The 17,617-nt window shown below is 34.1% G+C and overlaps 3 protein-coding genes and 1 pseudogene across 4 annotated transcripts; 2 read left to right on the top strand and 2 right to left on the bottom strand.

Annotated features, from left to right (window-relative positions):
• The first annotated feature begins 1,868 nt into the window (after window positions 1-1,868).
• On the top strand, window positions 1,869-3,461 carry LOC125827952 (uncharacterized). The gene is made up of 3 exons (XM_049507284.1): window positions 1,869-2,140; window positions 2,378-2,642; window positions 3,038-3,461. The coding sequence occupies exons 1-3, from the start codon at window positions 2,002-2,004 to the stop codon at window positions 3,258-3,260; spliced, it is 627 nt and encodes a 208-aa protein (XP_049363241.1). The 5' UTR covers window positions 1,869-2,001; the 3' UTR covers window positions 3,261-3,461.
• Window positions 3,462-4,731: 1,270 nt separating this feature from the next.
• LOC125827941 (F-box protein SKIP23-like) lies at window positions 4,732-6,901 on the bottom strand. The gene is made up of 2 exons (XM_049507275.1): window positions 5,676-6,901; window positions 4,732-4,749 (listed from the first exon to the last, which is right to left on the bottom strand). The coding sequence occupies exon 1, from the start codon at window positions 6,886-6,888 to the stop codon at window positions 5,680-5,682; it is 1,209 nt and encodes a 402-aa protein (XP_049363232.1). The 5' UTR covers window positions 6,889-6,901; the 3' UTR covers window positions 4,732-4,749; window positions 5,676-5,679.
• A 729-nt stretch (window positions 6,902-7,630) lies between these two features.
• Window positions 7,631-9,789, bottom strand: LOC125827931 (uncharacterized). 2 transcript variants are annotated; one of them, XM_049507265.1, is made up of 3 exons: window positions 8,507-9,789; window positions 8,014-8,420; window positions 7,631-7,923 (listed from the first exon to the last, which is right to left on the bottom strand). In XM_049507265.1, exons 1-3 carry the CDS (start codon window positions 9,652-9,654, stop codon window positions 7,757-7,759), a joined length of 1,722 nt encoding a protein of 573 aa, XP_049363222.1. In that variant the 5' UTR covers window positions 9,655-9,789; the 3' UTR covers window positions 7,631-7,756. The 2 variants fall into 2 exon arrangements, with proteins under 2 accessions (XP_049363222.1, XP_049363221.1); XM_049507264.1 differs by having other exon boundaries at window positions 7,631-8,420; window positions 8,507-9,788.
• A 4,523-nt stretch (window positions 9,790-14,312) lies between these two features.
• LOC125827889 (lysine histidine transporter 1-like) lies at window positions 14,313-17,184 on the top strand (annotated as a pseudogene).
• The last annotated feature ends 433 nt before the right edge of the window (window positions 17,185-17,617 follow it).

Raw genomic sequence — 17,617 nt, 5'->3', positions numbered from 1 at the left:
TGGTAGGTATTACTAAGGCTTCATGATTGCATCATCTTCTCAATCAATTTAATTTATTTTTGTATTTTTTGTAAGAAATTTATTATAATGAAATATGTTTACTCTACATTATCGCCCACGTTTATCTTCAAACATCATGACATCCGGCCCATTCCAACAATAATGCAAAATAGATGGATTGGTAAAGTAAATATACATCAAAATATTGTCGTGAAATAATAAATAAATAGTATTTCATCTTTAATTAAAAGTCTCACAATCGAATTCTGATAATGACTTGCCTTTAATATGAAATGCTTAAATGAAACTTTTCAGCAAAATCTAAATTAGTCGGACTTCAAAATGAACAGTACTGCCCAGAAAACTGCAAAAAAACATAAGAAAGATACTATAGTGCTTATTTCATGGCTTAAGAAAGAACCTATATGAATATACTTAAAAATATGAACACTTACAATTTATAAGTATAATTCTTTCCCGAGGGTCCATTAGTATCAATAAAAATTTTAAAAAAATGGCTCTTCAAACGTCAGAGGATCAACTAGTTATGGCCGTTTCATTATCCTTGTCCCTACTCTTTCTATCAATATTATTCAATGATATATGAAAATAACTAAAGATAATCGATAAGCATTATATCTCTCTCAATCTATTATGAAAAGGGCCAAGACATTAAAACCCCGTGGGCCTTACTTTGTTTTTCTCTTTATTTTTAATCAGACATTTTGCATTTTTATAACCAAAAATATACTCAAAGATTGAGAACCATGAGGTTTCAGGTTCAAATCACCATGTGATTCTTTCCATTTGTTCCAAGTTTGAAGGAAAGAGTTTGTGGGAGGTGTGCGAAAGCTGATCCGGATTGCGGGATCATTAGAAACAACAACATGCAGAAACACATACACACAATCTAAGAATAGGCATAACTACCTGTACGTTGTTGCTAATAATTAATTTGAGCCAAATGATTACGGCAAAGCACTGAATGCAAGATACATATCACTTATTATATGATTCTTTTTGTCATTTAACTATATTTAGTTTAATTGTAATTTATACATTCTCTCTTTAAATTGTATATAACTCTTTACGTTTGAAGTACTTCAATGCTTACAAGTTATAAAGCTATGGAGGAATGGGAAAAGACAGAACTCAGAGGATCTTTTCAGCTTCTATCATTCCCATATTATTATTATTATATAGAAAAAATCCAAGTAATCTCTTGTTAAATCATCCAAAATCTAGTGTGAGACGTGGCAGATATAGTAAGCTATTGTCAGCTGCCTCAAAGTCCCAGAAAAAGGAAGATGCCTTAGAATATACCATCCTCTCATCAATCGGTTTGGCTCTAACCTTAAACAGATAAGACACCCCATGCACAAATTATTAGACCAACCACTCCCTAGAAGGTAACTTATCCTTCCATCGAACCCAATAGATTTATTCCATTTCTTATGCTATATAGTTGTATTTATATCATATTAAAATTAAATATTTACTAACTATAAATTTAGATCTCAATTATTGAGATTTTTAACTCATTGTTGTATAATTCAAAATTCATAAAATCTTCTGTCTTTGGTAGCGAACAAATGGGCTATAACACAAAATGATTCATTAACTATTGAGTCAAAACGAATTAACTAGTGTAATCCAACAGTCAAAGTGCAACCCAAATCTAAACGCACAAAATAAATTTTGGAGATTGAGAAAAAGGTAAATTTGGATGAATATTAAACTAATAATTAAGAAAAATATTTTATTATTTTCAAATAAATAAGAAAAAAACATTTAAGACGGATAAAGTTATAACCCGTTATCACTTCTACCTGCTCCTATATAAACTTGCATTTTGCAAGAAAACACCCAAACCAGACAGAATGAAAGCAATTCTCAACTACCCCATAGGCCCCATACTCTTTTTTAAAAATAGGAACCTGTAGTACAAAAAACTGTTTTCTATCAACTTTTTTTGCCTAAGTGGTCTGAAAAAAGAACACCATGAATTCTCAAGCTTCTTTGATGACCATCTCCCTACCAGAACAAGAAAAACTCATACACAAACTCCAAATCTTCAAGATTCAAGGTAAAGATAAACGTGGATGCTCCATCCTTTGCGTCATCGGCAAACTTTTCCCTGGTTAGTTAATTCTTTGCTTTTTCTATGTGTATGTGTTTCTGCCCGGCTAAATCAACCCAAAAATACTCTTTTAACATGATGTGATACTGTGTATTTTGGGAAAATCCGCACGTTTTTCACCAAAAAATGGACATTTATCACACCATTAAGAGTATTGCTACTTTGTTCTCACATCTATCATATCTCTCTTTGTTATTCTAATTCTGATCTTTTTAATTGTACTGGTTAATTTATCAGCAAGGATTGTAAGTGTGGAGGCAGTGAACAAGTATCTACAAGAGAAGATATATCCAAGTTTAGAGCAGAGACAGTTCTCAATAGTGTACCTGCATACAGGGGTTAACAGAGCTGAGAATTTCCCCGGAATAGCTGCTCTCCGGTCGATCTGTGATGCTATGCCGGAAAACGTGAAGAATCATCTGAATGCTGTTTATTTCCTTCATCCAAGCCTACAGTCTCGACTCTTCCTTGCGCTTTTCGGCCGGCTCATCTTCACCGGAGGGTAATTCACTTTTCATAAGTCACTATTCATTTCACTTTCTTACAAAAATCATAGATTTACGGTCAAGATTCTGGTGGTACCAAACTTCCAACTGCCCATTTTCCAGCACTAATCACGGCTATCATCTTGATCCACATGTCTAATTGAACAACTTTTAGAGTAGTAATGAAGAGTTTCACCTACTGCCATAAAAGTAGTATAATACATACAACGGTCTTTGAAGACCTGCCAACTTAAAATACTGAATTGGAGAAATCCCCTTTTATTCTTAAAGGAATACCCCATACTAGATAATAGAAGGTTCTGAAACTAGCAGACTATACAAATCGGACCAATTAGTATTACTGCAGTATTGTTTGATTTAGCTGACTTTAAGAGCAATCACTTAATTGCAGGGTGTATTGGAAGATGAATTATGTGACCAGGCTAGAGTTCTTGTGGGAACACGTAAAGAGAAAGGAGATAGAAATACCCGAGTTCGTGTATGATCACGAAGAGGAGCTGGATGACTACCGTCCGATGATGGACTATGGAATGGAGGGAGATCATCCAAGGGTTTATATTGATTCTACTGTTGAACCTGCAATTTCTATGTACTCAATGAGGTGTATTGCTTAGTTAAAAATGAGGAAGAACTGTTTTAAGGTGGGTCTTAGATGGGCTGAACTGATAATGTTTGCCGGCCTCTTAGGCTACTATGTTTTATCTTCAAGCATTACTAGTTTTACTGTTAGAAAAGCTGCAAAATGCTTAGTGGTTATATGTCGCATTCCCAATTCTAGGTTTTGTTTAGACTGTAAAACGAAAAACCAAATGAGCATCAATAGATTTTTTTTTTTTTCTTTCGACGAAACAGCAAGAGATTTAATATTCCGGCTTGTAGCTGAACTCAACAACTCTTTCTATCATTTCCAATGGACAAAGTGTTGTTTCCTCATTTCTTCTCTAAAACCAGCAATATATTTTTAAGAAGCAGATGTTAGGAAGTGGTTATGCATATACTGAACATTGGAGGCTTAGCTAAGTGGTTATGCATATACTGAACACGAAAAGGCATCCCTTTAGGATCATTTGGATTCCAGGAGACATGAGAATAAAATTGAAGCACAAGGCAGTCAGAGGCAGATGTCGCATGTTTGCTACAAGTTCAAGCGAACCCAACATTTTGGACACATAGAGTATATCTATATGCAAGAATTACTAAAATTTCAATAAAGATTAAATTCAGAACCAAATACCAAAAGGGAAATAGGTTCAATTGCAAGATCTTAAAAAGAATCCTCAACTGGAAACGCACGACTTCTATAATGTCTTTGGTCAATCCATTTGGTTAAAGTCAATTGGCATCGTACTGATACCCACTTGGCCGCTCCCAAATAAACACAGACAAGTTCTAGGCTATCTCCAATTCCATCAGTTTTCTCCAGTGACTGTCTTAAATTGCGGAGAAATATTCTTATCAATGTAACTATGATGTAGTAACATTTTTAATCTACAACCTTGCCAATACAATCATTCTATTTTTCCAAAATTCCAAACATTTCACAAGTTAGTTAAAATAAGTCACCCATAGGCTATACAGACTTAGCTTCTGGTTAGTTTACTCATCTGAATGATACTCTTTCTGGTTAGTTTACTCATCTGAATGATACTCTTTCTGGTTAGTTTACACATCTGTATGATATTACAAGAGTAGACCTCCAGGCCCTGAATCCTAGCTAATGTTCCGTTCCAGCTAATTAGTTGTTCACAATAAAAGTGAAGGTATTTACAGAAACACAAAGCAGATGCAGTAAGATCATGCAATTACATAGGAACGTTGCAGGCAAAAATATATATGTTGATACAGGTTTATTTACAACACATGAATATTTGATTAATAGGAATGTTGCGGTCACCCAGATAGCATCAAGAAAATGTAGGTACATGTTTACTTACAGCACACCACTAATTGATAATTTGCATCTCATGTACAAATTAATTCCATCCATCAAATTGAACTCTGGCCAGAAAAACATATTCACAAACCACCTCAATGGAGGAATCCACCCAAGATCCACTGCAAGTCTGCAACAAGATAGCAGCATGATTCAAAAGGTATTATACACTGTAAGCAGAGATCAAAATAGAGGATGGATGAACAGGTCTATTAAAAAGTTCCTTCTTTTACCTATTTTCCTAAATCAACTTTTCCCCATCCAAACCGTAAAAGAACAAAGAATTTAAGAAACATATGCATTTATGCAAATTTCAAAATGACATGTTCATGGTAGAGCTAGAGATTTCCATTAAGTTTGCCCAGTTGTTGGAGGGAAAAATTGGAAATCACATGAATTGCCTAATCAAAGAAAAACAGACAGATGAAACATCAGATAACAGTTACCCAAGAAGTTGGAATAACTCAATATCAAAGCCCTTTTGACATGTAAATTAACTTAATTCAGATAGATGAGTATCAGGACCCACAATTACAACTGAATAAAATGATAACTGCTCAGTTCTTTATGCATAATATAAACTTAAATTTTTCTAATAGGACTATTGCAACTGGTATTACTTCATCTTAACAGAAGACTCTCTATATCTAGCATATTCACAACATCAACACAAGCTAATATTCTAGGCCGAAGGAAGCAATTTATTTGCCATGAAACAGTCAAAATGTATTGTTTCATTGGGGAATAACTAACGCTCATCGATGTGTTGTCCCTAAAGTCTCTCCTGACTGCAATCTTATTATTGGCACTATAGGGTCTTTCAGTTGTATTGGAGGTACAAATATCTCCATACAAGTTTTAAAGAGTAAGCTGTGCGCAGTCTATTTACACTTAAATTGAATTGTGCTTCATCTATAACTTCAAATATCTTATAATCGATCCAATCAAGCTTCTGGTGAAATTCAAGAAGTTGACTGTTAATCTCTCTAGAGTTGTCAAGAGAGTAGTACAATATATTACATCAGTGACCAGACTAGAAATACAGTTCACAAAGTAAAACAACCCAACATACACAAAAAAGGATAGGCAGACTTACATTGTCAACATGGATTTGGAGTGAACCAAATTGGAGGAGGCCAACGAAGCACAGAATGTGAATTGCGAGGACAGCAGGACAACGCTTCAATACTACCATCCGCTAAATTGTAATACCCTAAATCATGATTTCCATCGACACCATCATAGTTAGCCTCACAATAATCATCAGTAAAGTAAATCCTGTTTCCTTCACATCCAGGAAAATCAGAAGCCGACAATGCCAACGAAGAATTTTCTCCTAAAAACAACATTGTCTCACCCAAACTGTTAATCTCCTCCCACTCACACCTTGGTCTTTCTAAAACCAACCTAAAGACACAAAATTCAACTGTCTTATACACCACATCAAGCTGATGATACGCGGCGTCAATATCAAGCTCCAAAAATCTAGTCACCAGTAAAAACTCATCATTTGTTTTGACCAAATACTGCATATCACCACCATTTTGCTTAGGAGTTTCAATAAACGAAACACTAGGTGTGTCACCACTAACATCACAAACTGCAATTTCTCCAGATTTATGAACAGCATAGAACAATCCTTCAAAATAGATAACATCCTCATCGTAAAACCGCGCATCATCGATAAATTTCCATGAATGTTCTCCATTTTTGCAGTAAGCAAGCTCACCTGTTTCATTAAGGATCACCATCGTAATAAAATTCAGATCACGTGAAGGACTACTAGAAATGACAGCCTTCCTAATAAACGAATCACGCATTTCTTTCAAATTACGAGCGTAAACCTCGCCATGAGGAGATCGGAGGGTAAATTCCCGACCGACGCTATAAAAATTGAAATTCACCACATTAGGAAATTGAGAAACCGGTGGAAGATTAAAAGTTACTTTTGTAAGTGGATTAATAACGAAAATTGACGGCGATTCGTCGACGATGATGAGCCAGCCATGGGAAGAGCCGCATCGTCGGCGGCTGTTTGAAGCCTCAGGAAGATTGAGGAAGTGAACCTTGTTGTCAACGAAGTTGAAAAAACCACGCCGGTTTGACTGGTTTTTTGGGAGCATTAACCATGGGAGTTGACATGGTAGGTTTTTGGGAGTCGCCGGCGTTGAGGAACGCCAGCTGGGACAAACTGCCCGGAAATGGAGGTAGTCACGGAGGTCAATTAACTTATTCACGATCGTGTCCAGAAGCTCCGGTGGAAGTTCCGACCAGTCATTGTCAACCGACATGGTTTTAGATAATACCATTGAAATATATTAGTGATAAATGCCCCCCAAAAAAAGAGAGAGACTTGATATATTAACGCTTTAATGAATATATTATCTAGCGAATATATATGATGTACGCATAAAAATGTATATATTAGCTTAGGAATATAAATATTTTTGGTTCAATGTCAACTTAATTAGACAATTGTTACTATTATTTTATTATTAATTAGACAAAACAAAACAAATTTGTAATCAAGTGATGAACCTTTGATTTTTCATTCAAAATTATCAAACATTATCTGCTTGAGGCATTTCATTAATTAAAATCGAAGAGATTTACTCCAAAAGTTCCACGCAGCTTCATTTATACAATGGCATGGGAGGATAGGGAACTTACATCTTACCCCTACCTGTTCGAAAGGCTGTTTTTAGAGATCCCAATTCGAATATCACATTATCAAAGTAGGTATGAAAAAGGTAAATAACAGTGAAGAAAACAAAACAACTAATAGGGAAATATTAACCATCACATAGCAACACAGAGGAACATACAACTATATAAAGTTTGAACAACCATTGCTAATAGCTACTTCAAAAGTTTAGCTTGCCATGTCAAATTATCAATGTTTAAATAAGAACATGTAATTTGCCAAATTACAGTTTGTTCACTTCAGCAAACACTAAAGCGTATTGCTTCACTTTGACCATAACATTTGAAGCACTATAACAAAATTAACAAAGTTTCAAGATTTAAATTTTGACATATCCTAGAAGGATCAAGAGCTTTCTCTGTCTTTGCTCCATGGAGTTCCCTTGAAAGAATAGAACACCATATATGATAGAAGTAAAAAGTTTACATGATATTGGTGCACGAGATGCACAGAGTTGTTTGATAGAGCATAGCCTATGAGTTGACCAAATCAGCATCGTGCCCTGCCTCACCATTCTTTGCATCGGTGCTCTCACCATTGTTGAGAGCAACTAAATCAGCCTCAACAACAGTTTTAACAACTTCTGAACCATCACCAGCAGAATTAACATTACCAGTGCTCTCACCATTGTTGACAGCAACTAAACCAGCCTCAACAACAGTTTTAACAACTTCTGTACCAGCACCAGCAGAATTAACGCTATCGGTGCTCTCACCATTGTTGACAGCACCTAAACCAGCCTCAACAACAGTTTCAATAACATCTGGACCAGCACCAGCAGAATTAACATTATCAGTGCTCTCACCATTGTTGACAGCACCTAAACCAGCCTCAACAGCAGTTTCAACAACTTCCGGACCACCACCAGCAGGTTTAACAATATCCACAGCACGCAGATCAGGGTAATTACGATGGTTCAGGGAATGCAGCCACACAGCCATTGTCCCTTCTTTTTGTTCTGTCGATGCAATATGACTATAGATATACTTCATTTTGAATTCTTCTGCCTCCTCTAAATAAGCTTTCAGAGACACTTCTTCATGAGTGTCCTTCCACTTACTGTTATATGAGGTGAAAAAACATTCGTCCAAATACAAACCAACCTCAGGCGCCATGGGAACATTGATGTTGACATCCCTGATATGATCAAATTGTATCAGATTAAACCATGCTTACCTACTCAAAACTTAAAAACAGAATAACTAACAAAGAGTAACACATACCTTCGGAAGGCAGTTACAATTAACGATTCAGGAGCACAATTTCTCATGATAGCTACAGCAAGACCAATCATTTTACGGATTTGATGAAGCATGAAGCTCTGACCAACAACCTCACACTTCACAAAATCAATGCCATCAACATTAACTACAGTATTTGCATTAAAGGAAATGATATATCGCTTGGCAGCAGGGTCATCAGCTTTTGTTCTAGTTGTGAAATTGTGAAAATTATGAGTTCCTTCATAGTACTTCAAAATTCTGTTAAATCTCTCTTTTTCTTTCTCTCCATAGCAAAACACACTCTCTTCCACCTGTTCTTCCATTTTAGCATTTTCATTGCTTCCTTCAACTTCATCATTCCTTTCTTCAACCCTCTCACTCAAAGAAGCTTCATTTTCAATTACCATATTTGTATCAGTAGTCGGATCATTTGCATTAACTACTGGTGCATCAACAATAATAACTGACCGAGTTATTGGATCGAAAACACGTCTACCCATTACTCCAACGACTTTACGACCCCTTTCTGGACAATTTAAACACTTAACAAGCTCTTTTTCAGATCCTAAACTAGCTAACACGCTTTCTCTATCACGATGTGCATATGGATCAAGAGCAAAAACAGGAACCAAATACACATACCTACGCTTATCACAAAACTTCTTAGCACTAAACGCATTCGTTACACGTTTAAACCCAAAGATCCGGATTTGAGGAACGAGAATGGAGTTAAGCCGATCAATAAAACCAGGCGGATCGACGTAAAACCGACCCGAAACAACTTGACCGACGGCGCTAACGCCCTTATCAGTACGAGCAGAACGAGCCCACTCGTACTTTCTGGGTTGACATTTATCATGGTCAGGCACACCACCTGCTTGATAAAGTGCTTCTTCTAAATCTCCTTCGATTGTTTTTGCTCCAGGATTCTTCTGCATACCCTGATATCCTACTCCACAGTAAGCAAAGAATATTGCTACTTTCCGGCGCTTGTATCTAGGTTTCCTCTCCGGAGCAGAACCATCTCCGGCACCAGCACCGGCGCCGGCGGCGTATTCTTCGTCGTCGGAAGTAGTGGTGGTGGACATTTTCAGCTTTTTGGGTTGTGGTTCTTCGGTAATTGATGAAGGAACTGGTTCTTTCTCCATGTTTGATTTCAATAATCAGAGGGAAATGGAAATTTGGGAATGAAAGAGATGGTGGCCATTACAGAGCAATTTGTTGATTGGGGATTTTATCAAACCCTAATAAAACCCTAGAACCAACTGCCCGGCGCCACGATGGATCTGAAAATGGTATGCTGCTCCTGATTGTACCATTTGAATGGACTATAGTACTTGGAGGATTTTGGAAATTAAAAAAAAAAGGGGATGATGCTAGACATTTTGGACATACAAAAAAATGAAAAATGATATTTAAATCTTTTAAAAAGAAATGATATTTTAAACAAACTTTAGAAAAAATCATATTTGAAAGTCAAAGTTATCTTTTCTATATATGAATTTAATTTGCAAAAAGACTAGAAGTAGCGAATAAAAATTCACTTTAAAAAATTGATCAAAATCACTTTTTCAAATTTAAAATTTTTATCTATAAAACAAGTTACAATTTGATCAAGTAGTATCATGATTCAACCGACATAGACGAAATTACATTAAAATTGGGGAGGAGGATTGAGATTAGTTAAATATAATTGAGCATGATGGTGGTTTATAACTATAACAAAAAGTGAAATGATCAATAATTTAGGGTGTTGATTTGAAGAATATATATGAGCCAAAAAAATAAATCAAAGATATTTTTAGATTAATAGATGGATGCGGGGGGGTGTTTAGGAAAGGGTGTCACGTGACATTGCTTTGTCCGAAAAAAATTGCTAAATAGGTATATGAAACAAAAGCAAACTTAAAGGGTATTTATATTGTAAGTGACACAGCTTGAACAAAAGAAGTGCATAGCATAGTTGGTTTTCTGCTGAGATTCCTTAGGCTAGGTCGCCTGTTCTATCCTCCTTAGCCTCATTTTTTATGTTTTTTTTTCTTTGACCTTCTTTGTTTAGTAATTATTCAGTATTTTGTTTGTATAAACAAATATTTAGTATAATATTCTCAAGGAGATTAATTTGAATACATTTCATAAAAAAAAAAAAACTCATCGATAAAAATTATAATGTGTTTTTTTTTTTAACAAAAAGATATATGGTTTATATTATTTTATTTATTTTCTCATTTTAAAAGGTGACTTTTATGTTTTTTTTTCTTTGACCTTCCTTGTTTAGTAATTATTTGGTATTTTGTTTATATAAACAAATTTTAGTATAATATTTTCAAGGAGATAAATTTGAATATATTTCATTAAAAAAAACTCATCGAAAAAAATTATCATGTGTTTTTTATTTTCTCGTTTTAAAAGGTGACACTGCTTACGAAAAATTCTGCGTACGCTACTGGATGGATGAAGATTATTTGTGAACCATTTTCTATATGTTGAGATATTTATATTCCTACAACTATCTTTTGAGATTTTTCTACTCAAAAACAATATAATTACGAACAATTTAAAATAAAGATGCGTTAAAATAGATGAAAAATTCAAAAGAAAAGGAGGAAAATATAAATAACTTCTCTCCGAGCACGGGGTCAAGGCCTAGGCGTCGAGCCAAAGAGCTTAACCGTGCTTTAATAGTTTGATTAATAAACTATATTTTTTTAAAAAGAAAATTATTAGAGTACATACATATTTTAGTGTAGTTAAATGGGAATTAAATCTCATTGTCCTTTTACATATTGAATATAAAACAGAGATAGATATCTTAGATGAAAATCAAACAAACTTTATGTAGAACATTACCTAAAACATTGATCACGAAAAAGAGAAGAAAATAATTTTAAAAAAGAAGAAGCAAGGAGACCTAATTAAGCTACTATTGGGAGGAGGGTCTTTATATAAGTTCCAAAAGGACGTAACTTGATCATTTGTGGGAGTAGAACATGGTTGAGGGTTTTATGATGTAAATCATAAAGAAATAAATGTCTATCAGACTTTATGTAAAATACAAATAGACCGTCTTGGATGTAGAGAGGTTTCATGGACCAATGCAGATATTTGGGGTTACGGCCTGGACCATAAGGAAGTAGATTGATGTTATATGTTTTGTTCCATGCCCACTTTTTATAGTCATCCAAGACCCATATATCTAGTGCTAGTGCAGGCTGAGAGGCAAGCAAGTGACAGAAACACAAATTGTTTTCCATGACTAAGAGAGTCATCATGAATTTATGCTCATTGTCAAGGTGGGAGACGTTGCAAACAATTCCAGGATGAGGTTTAGCATAGATTTGTTCCTTATCCATTTTAAAAATGATGATACCATTATTCTCTTGTGTTATGGGGTTCAAAACATAATAAGTGGTAGGACAACATGTATCATTAACAAGCAGAATAACTCCTTGACATGAGAATCTAATATGAGGAGGGTGTCCCGGGTTTGGTCCTCGGTACTTTTTATTATTCACCATAAGCTTAGGACGGAGATAGAGATTCTGGATCTTGAGTGGTTTAGTCATATAATTAGTAACATAGAGTTTTTTGTTGCGCTTTTCATGATCAGTAGTACTATCATGGAGAGGGAGCATGGGTCCTCTAGCTTTAGCTTTATTGAGATGTAATGTCATAAAATCGCGTGATGAGATCAAAGCTCAAAAATAATCCCATTTACTTTGACATCTAACAAGGACTTGTATCGGAAGTCTATTCAAGATATCAATCAGGCAAACGTACTGATATAAAGCCTTCCTCCTCCTCCTCATCATCACCTCTGCATAATATTGAAATAAATACTTGTCTCAAGCATTCAAGTGCCATAGATCGATACCTACAAGAAAAATATTATACTCATTAATAATATACGACATGATTATCAATTATTGGGGATAAAGAACTTACAAATTGATCCAGAGAGGTTTGAAACCAACTGAAGGACTATAAAATTACTAGGAGTTTTTTCATATATATATACACAACTGATTTCGGTTTAACAATTCTTTTTCTTTGAGAAACAAGTTCAAAATGGTCCTTATTTCTTTCAATCGAGCAGTTTTAATCTAATATGTAAGTGGAAAAAACAAAACAACCCATATATGATTTATGCAACGTTTTAAAGCAAATTTCTCAAAATCCTAATCAATTATCGAAACATATATATTAGGCAGCAAATCCAAAACGATCCATAAATATATACTTTAAAAATATTAAAGTATCTTACCACTAATTAAAAATTTCCTACCGTATATTGAGCAACATACATATAGATACATGTATTTTTGCTACCATATACACTAAAAACAAATCAGAAAAGATTCAATCACAATTCATATTTTAATAATATACTGTATTAATGTTATATTTTATAGTGTGTGTATATACGTTTCCTTGTGCAGCTAAATTTTAAGGGATATTTGAAGGAAAAACACATATTTCACTACGATATTTATAATTACTACCTATATTTTCAAAATATTACATATCTTACCACTAATTAAGAATTTCCTACCATATATATTGAGAAATATACACTTAGATTTGCTACCAAATATACTAAAATAGGGGGAGAGAGACGAGCAATATTGGCGAGGAAAGAGAGCAAGATTTGTATGTATAGTATTCCAGATACATGTGTATCACATTCTACATGCATATGTATGTATCTGGCGTGATTAATATGTATGAGTGTTGTATCTAAGTGATTAGCTCCTAAACTAGTGAGATTTATGTAAGTTCCCAATATTTGAATGCCTCATAGCTAAGTGAAAAAGAAACATTTTTTAGATTTTTCAATTAAACAAAGATATTATGGTGTAAATCATTAAAAATATTGTGTGAGATAGGGTGGTGCTAATTGTTAGGGTACAATTTTTAAGATTAAACATCTAAATAGGAAATTGTTATGATATATATACTATTAACCATGTGGTTAGAATAAATATTGATAAAGATGAAAATGAATCCCATGGTAGTTAATGGGTTTGCAATTCTCTCTCCCCCACACACCCCACCCCACTCCACTACCAATTAAAATATGTTATGCTTATAATATTCAAAAAGTTATTTCTTGTATTTTTACTGAAAGAAGGAAAGATTGTTAGATACAAAGTTTAAAAGGAATAGATACATTTAAAATTTGTTTGGATAAACTTATAATTTTTGGTTTATAAATTAAAAATCATAAGTTAGATATTTTATATATTTAACTTATTTTATCTTTTTAGTTTAAAAATCTAGTCCACAAGTAAAAGTTCATCATTTGTTTTGACCAAATACAACAGGTCTACTAAGAGGTGATACATTTTTCCTCTTAACATAAAACAACAAGTCAGCTAAGTTGATGGCATGACACGAATACATTCAGAATACCCTTATTTTTGGTCAGTGTATTAGTATTACTCTTCTTCTTTTATAGGAGTATAAGTCAATAAGTAGTGTACGACCACTGCAATTGATAGTTGTACAAAAAGTAATATGTATTGTACTATAAATTGACAATTTGCTTAACACGTGTATTGCTCTCAATACGCAGCTGTTTATTTTTCTTTTTAAATAAAGGTTACACGTGCTTCCTTTGGAATATTTACTTCAATTTTCACTTCTTCTTCCCTCTGTTCTTCACACAGTGATTCTCTATTTCTCTTTGTTTCTTTCATTCATCACTTTTAGTTTTCAATTTTGCATCTCACTTTTCTTTTGTTTCAGAATAATTTGTATGTTATTTTTGGATTTTTAGTCGGTCGTTCGTGCTTTTCTCTGGATTATGACCAACAAGGTAAGCTTTTCGATTTTGGATTTTGGTCTGTCTCTTTCGATATCTTATCGTAGATGATATTATTTAAATGTGAGATTTAAGAGGATTGTAATAGATTTTGTTTTGTGGAATGTTTTCGCTTCTCCTTAAGATTGATTTGAAGGCTACTGTAAAAAATTTATGCCTATTTTGCACATGCATGTATTCATCCATTATTTGTGGCAATGTTGTAGCTATGGAGAAGAATACAATGAATAGAGAGAGACTGTGAAAAAGTTTTCAAAGGTCAGTAATTAATGTATTTATGTCCTGTTTTAACTTACTTGTGATCTTACAATGAAGTTGGTTGGTAAGTTGATTTGTTCTAATTTTGGAGATTTTACTGGAAAACAGATTAGGCTAGCCGTAGCGCGGTATCGAAGCTGATGGAAGTCGAGGTGAGAAGTGAGCAAGGTGAAGAAGAGTACATCATTCATAGTCACCGTGAATCAATTAATTTGTATTGTTAAACATGATTTTTCCACCCCATTTTCATTGAGCTCCATAGGAAAACGCATGGTGAAAAACATATCCTCATTAAAATACTGAGGAACTTTCTAAATTTTTCGTGTGAAAACACTAGTATGTTTTTCTCTCACCGATTCAATTCAATCAAACTATCTGTACATTTTTTAATGACGAATTTCAAGGGGAAATAGTAACTTTAGTAGTGATTTTATCCAAAGAAGTTCCTTTTGAGCATTTTAGCTGTGTATTTGTGTGATAGATATATTTGAAATTATAGTTGGAAGAATGACCAACTTATATATTTTTACCTAATTTGGTGATGGCTGGATTAAGTTTTGATTGATTGTTTTAAGCTAATTGTGATTTGATTGATAAAAAGATTGTGATCAAATAAATTGAAAGCAAAAGACCTTATTGCATTGAAGTCTACTATTTTTTAAACCTTACATTATGTTAATTACTATATCATTATCTCATTTCACATGTTTGTTTATAGCTTTACAGTGTCATATTTGATATTCATGTTTACTCATGGAGCTAGGCACCTTTGTACCCAGCACTCAACAAATAGAAAAATTAGGTCTGCCACAAATTTTGAATTCTCAGGTGAATGGTGCAACTGCAAAGGAGACCGTGTTAAGATTGTATGTATTTCTTTCGATTGCAGTGATGTCTCTACTTGATTGTAAAGAAGGAGAATGAGCATATAAGAACAAAGTTCCAAGCACTAAAAAAAGAATATGTACGTTGAGAGTGATTAGCAAGGTAATTAAAGGAGCCAGAAGCAACCACATAGGAACTTTTGAGTGTGCCAAGTACTATTCAATAGCACTACTAGGGAAAGGAGGAGATCGCTTCAATGCTCTCCCCAACGAATGAGGCTACGTATATAAAAAGAGTTTCCATGCTCTGACGATTTCAATCTGGTTTTTTATAAATAAATACAAAAAAATGCTTGGCCTATTATGTAGGAGCTTGCTAGGCTCTCAATCATTTTCAGCAAATTTTTGGACAATTCTTTATGTCATATATCAATTTTATTTGTTCAATTCACTTTTAGAAAATGAGGCAGATCTGCAGAACAAAAGACAATTTACGAGCGTAACTTCTTCTAGGAATGCAAAATGGTGGTGTTCAACATTCCACAATATTATAACTATGGTTGGAACCGGTCTCCTCAATCTTCCTTATACTATGTCTCACCTTGAATGGTACGTGTTCGTTTATAGAGATTTATATGTCCATATATAGAAAATAGAGTGTAACTTGGGGCTTCTATTATGAAAAAATCATTTATTTTGGATGTAAATCAAATTTTATGGGACCTGGTGTGTTGGTGAATATCTTGGATTATAACTTTGTACCCTTAATATCAAATGATTGAGATGCACAAAATGGTCCCAGTAAAACACACTTCTATATATATCATGAGTTGGGCAGTATGCTTTTGGGAAAAGCGGTGCCCCAACAGGTAATTGTCGAAGTTGGCGTTGACATTGTTTACTTGACGACTGCGGTAAAATCACTCAAGAAGGTCCATTATTTAGTGTGCATACAAGATTACACAAATATGAAACTTAAACACTTCCTCTAACTATTTTGTGCTCTCTCATTTTTCCAACTTAGATTCTCTATTTGGTGCGTCTTTGGTGGCTGTTGTCATGTCCTTAAGGTATCCAAAATTATTAGTACTGCTATTTATTTTCCTTTCTGCCCATTAATAATATTTAAGTCCCGTCTTTCTGACTATTGTATATGTGACAATTAATTTAGTTACTCTACAATTGGCTGAGGGGATTCAACTAAGCGTGGAGCTAGACGTGGACTATAGCTACTCCGCTAAAATCAATTTGCGAGTCGTTTTCAACTTTTTCACATTGAGAGATGTGGATTTTGCTTACGGTGGTTATAATGTGGTGTAGGAGATTCAAGCTACAATCCTTTCAATGCCAGAGTAGCCTTCCAATGGACCTATGTGGAGGGGGTGTCGTAGTCGTTTACTCACCAAGTTTAAGGTAGTTAGAATGTTGCTTGACTTGAGCTTCAGTTCATCCTTCTAATCAAGCTACTCTGCACAAGTTCTACTTCTGAAATTATACGTGCAATCTCTTTATTACTGAAAAATTGGTATAATATATTTACTTATATAATCTATAAATTATGTTGTAAAATTAAAGGTAATTGAAGTTGAATATTTTGTTGCTGGAAAAGTGTAAAGGAAATATTATGCTCAAGTAAAAGCAAGGTATTTGACAAAAGGCCAAGAGGATCTATTTTTTAATGTTAAGCAATTTTGATACAGATCCAAGAAAGGTACAAGCAGAAAAATAAATGTGGAAGAGAACAATATGCTTATAAGAAGAGTGCAGCGTAATATTGAATTACATGTATTAATTCTACATGTAGGCAATAGGAACTGAGCCAGTACTTATTCATTATCTTTGTAAAATATATATTAATTATATATGTGAATATATATACTTGGTTTGTGTAAGGTTTATAATTGACTTGAATGTCTGCTTGGCACGAGAGGATAAATTTTATCAGTTCACAGAAAGTATCCGAGATCTTACACATGTACACTATTCTACCATGATTAGTGCGTGAGAGAGAGGGCATCAAGCTTTGCATCTACCAAAATATAGCAAATGCAATTTTAAAATATCTCAAATGTTGGGCCGTGCCTTGACCCTCTAGTTTAATTAAAAAGAAGCAAAAAAAAAAGGGTGCTGAACAAAATCAAGTTTTATATAATAGATTTTTCTGATATGTAAAAAAATAGCTTTCACTGGATCTTAGTTGCAGTC

Source organism: Solanum verrucosum, unplaced genomic scaffold (assembly GCF_900185275.1).
Source record: "Solanum verrucosum unplaced genomic scaffold, falcon-dt-bn FXZP01000064.1, whole genome shotgun sequence".
NCBI classification, from domain to species: Eukaryota; Viridiplantae; Streptophyta; class Magnoliopsida; order Solanales; family Solanaceae; genus Solanum; species Solanum verrucosum.
This window is presented reverse-complemented; position numbering and strand designations above follow the sequence as displayed.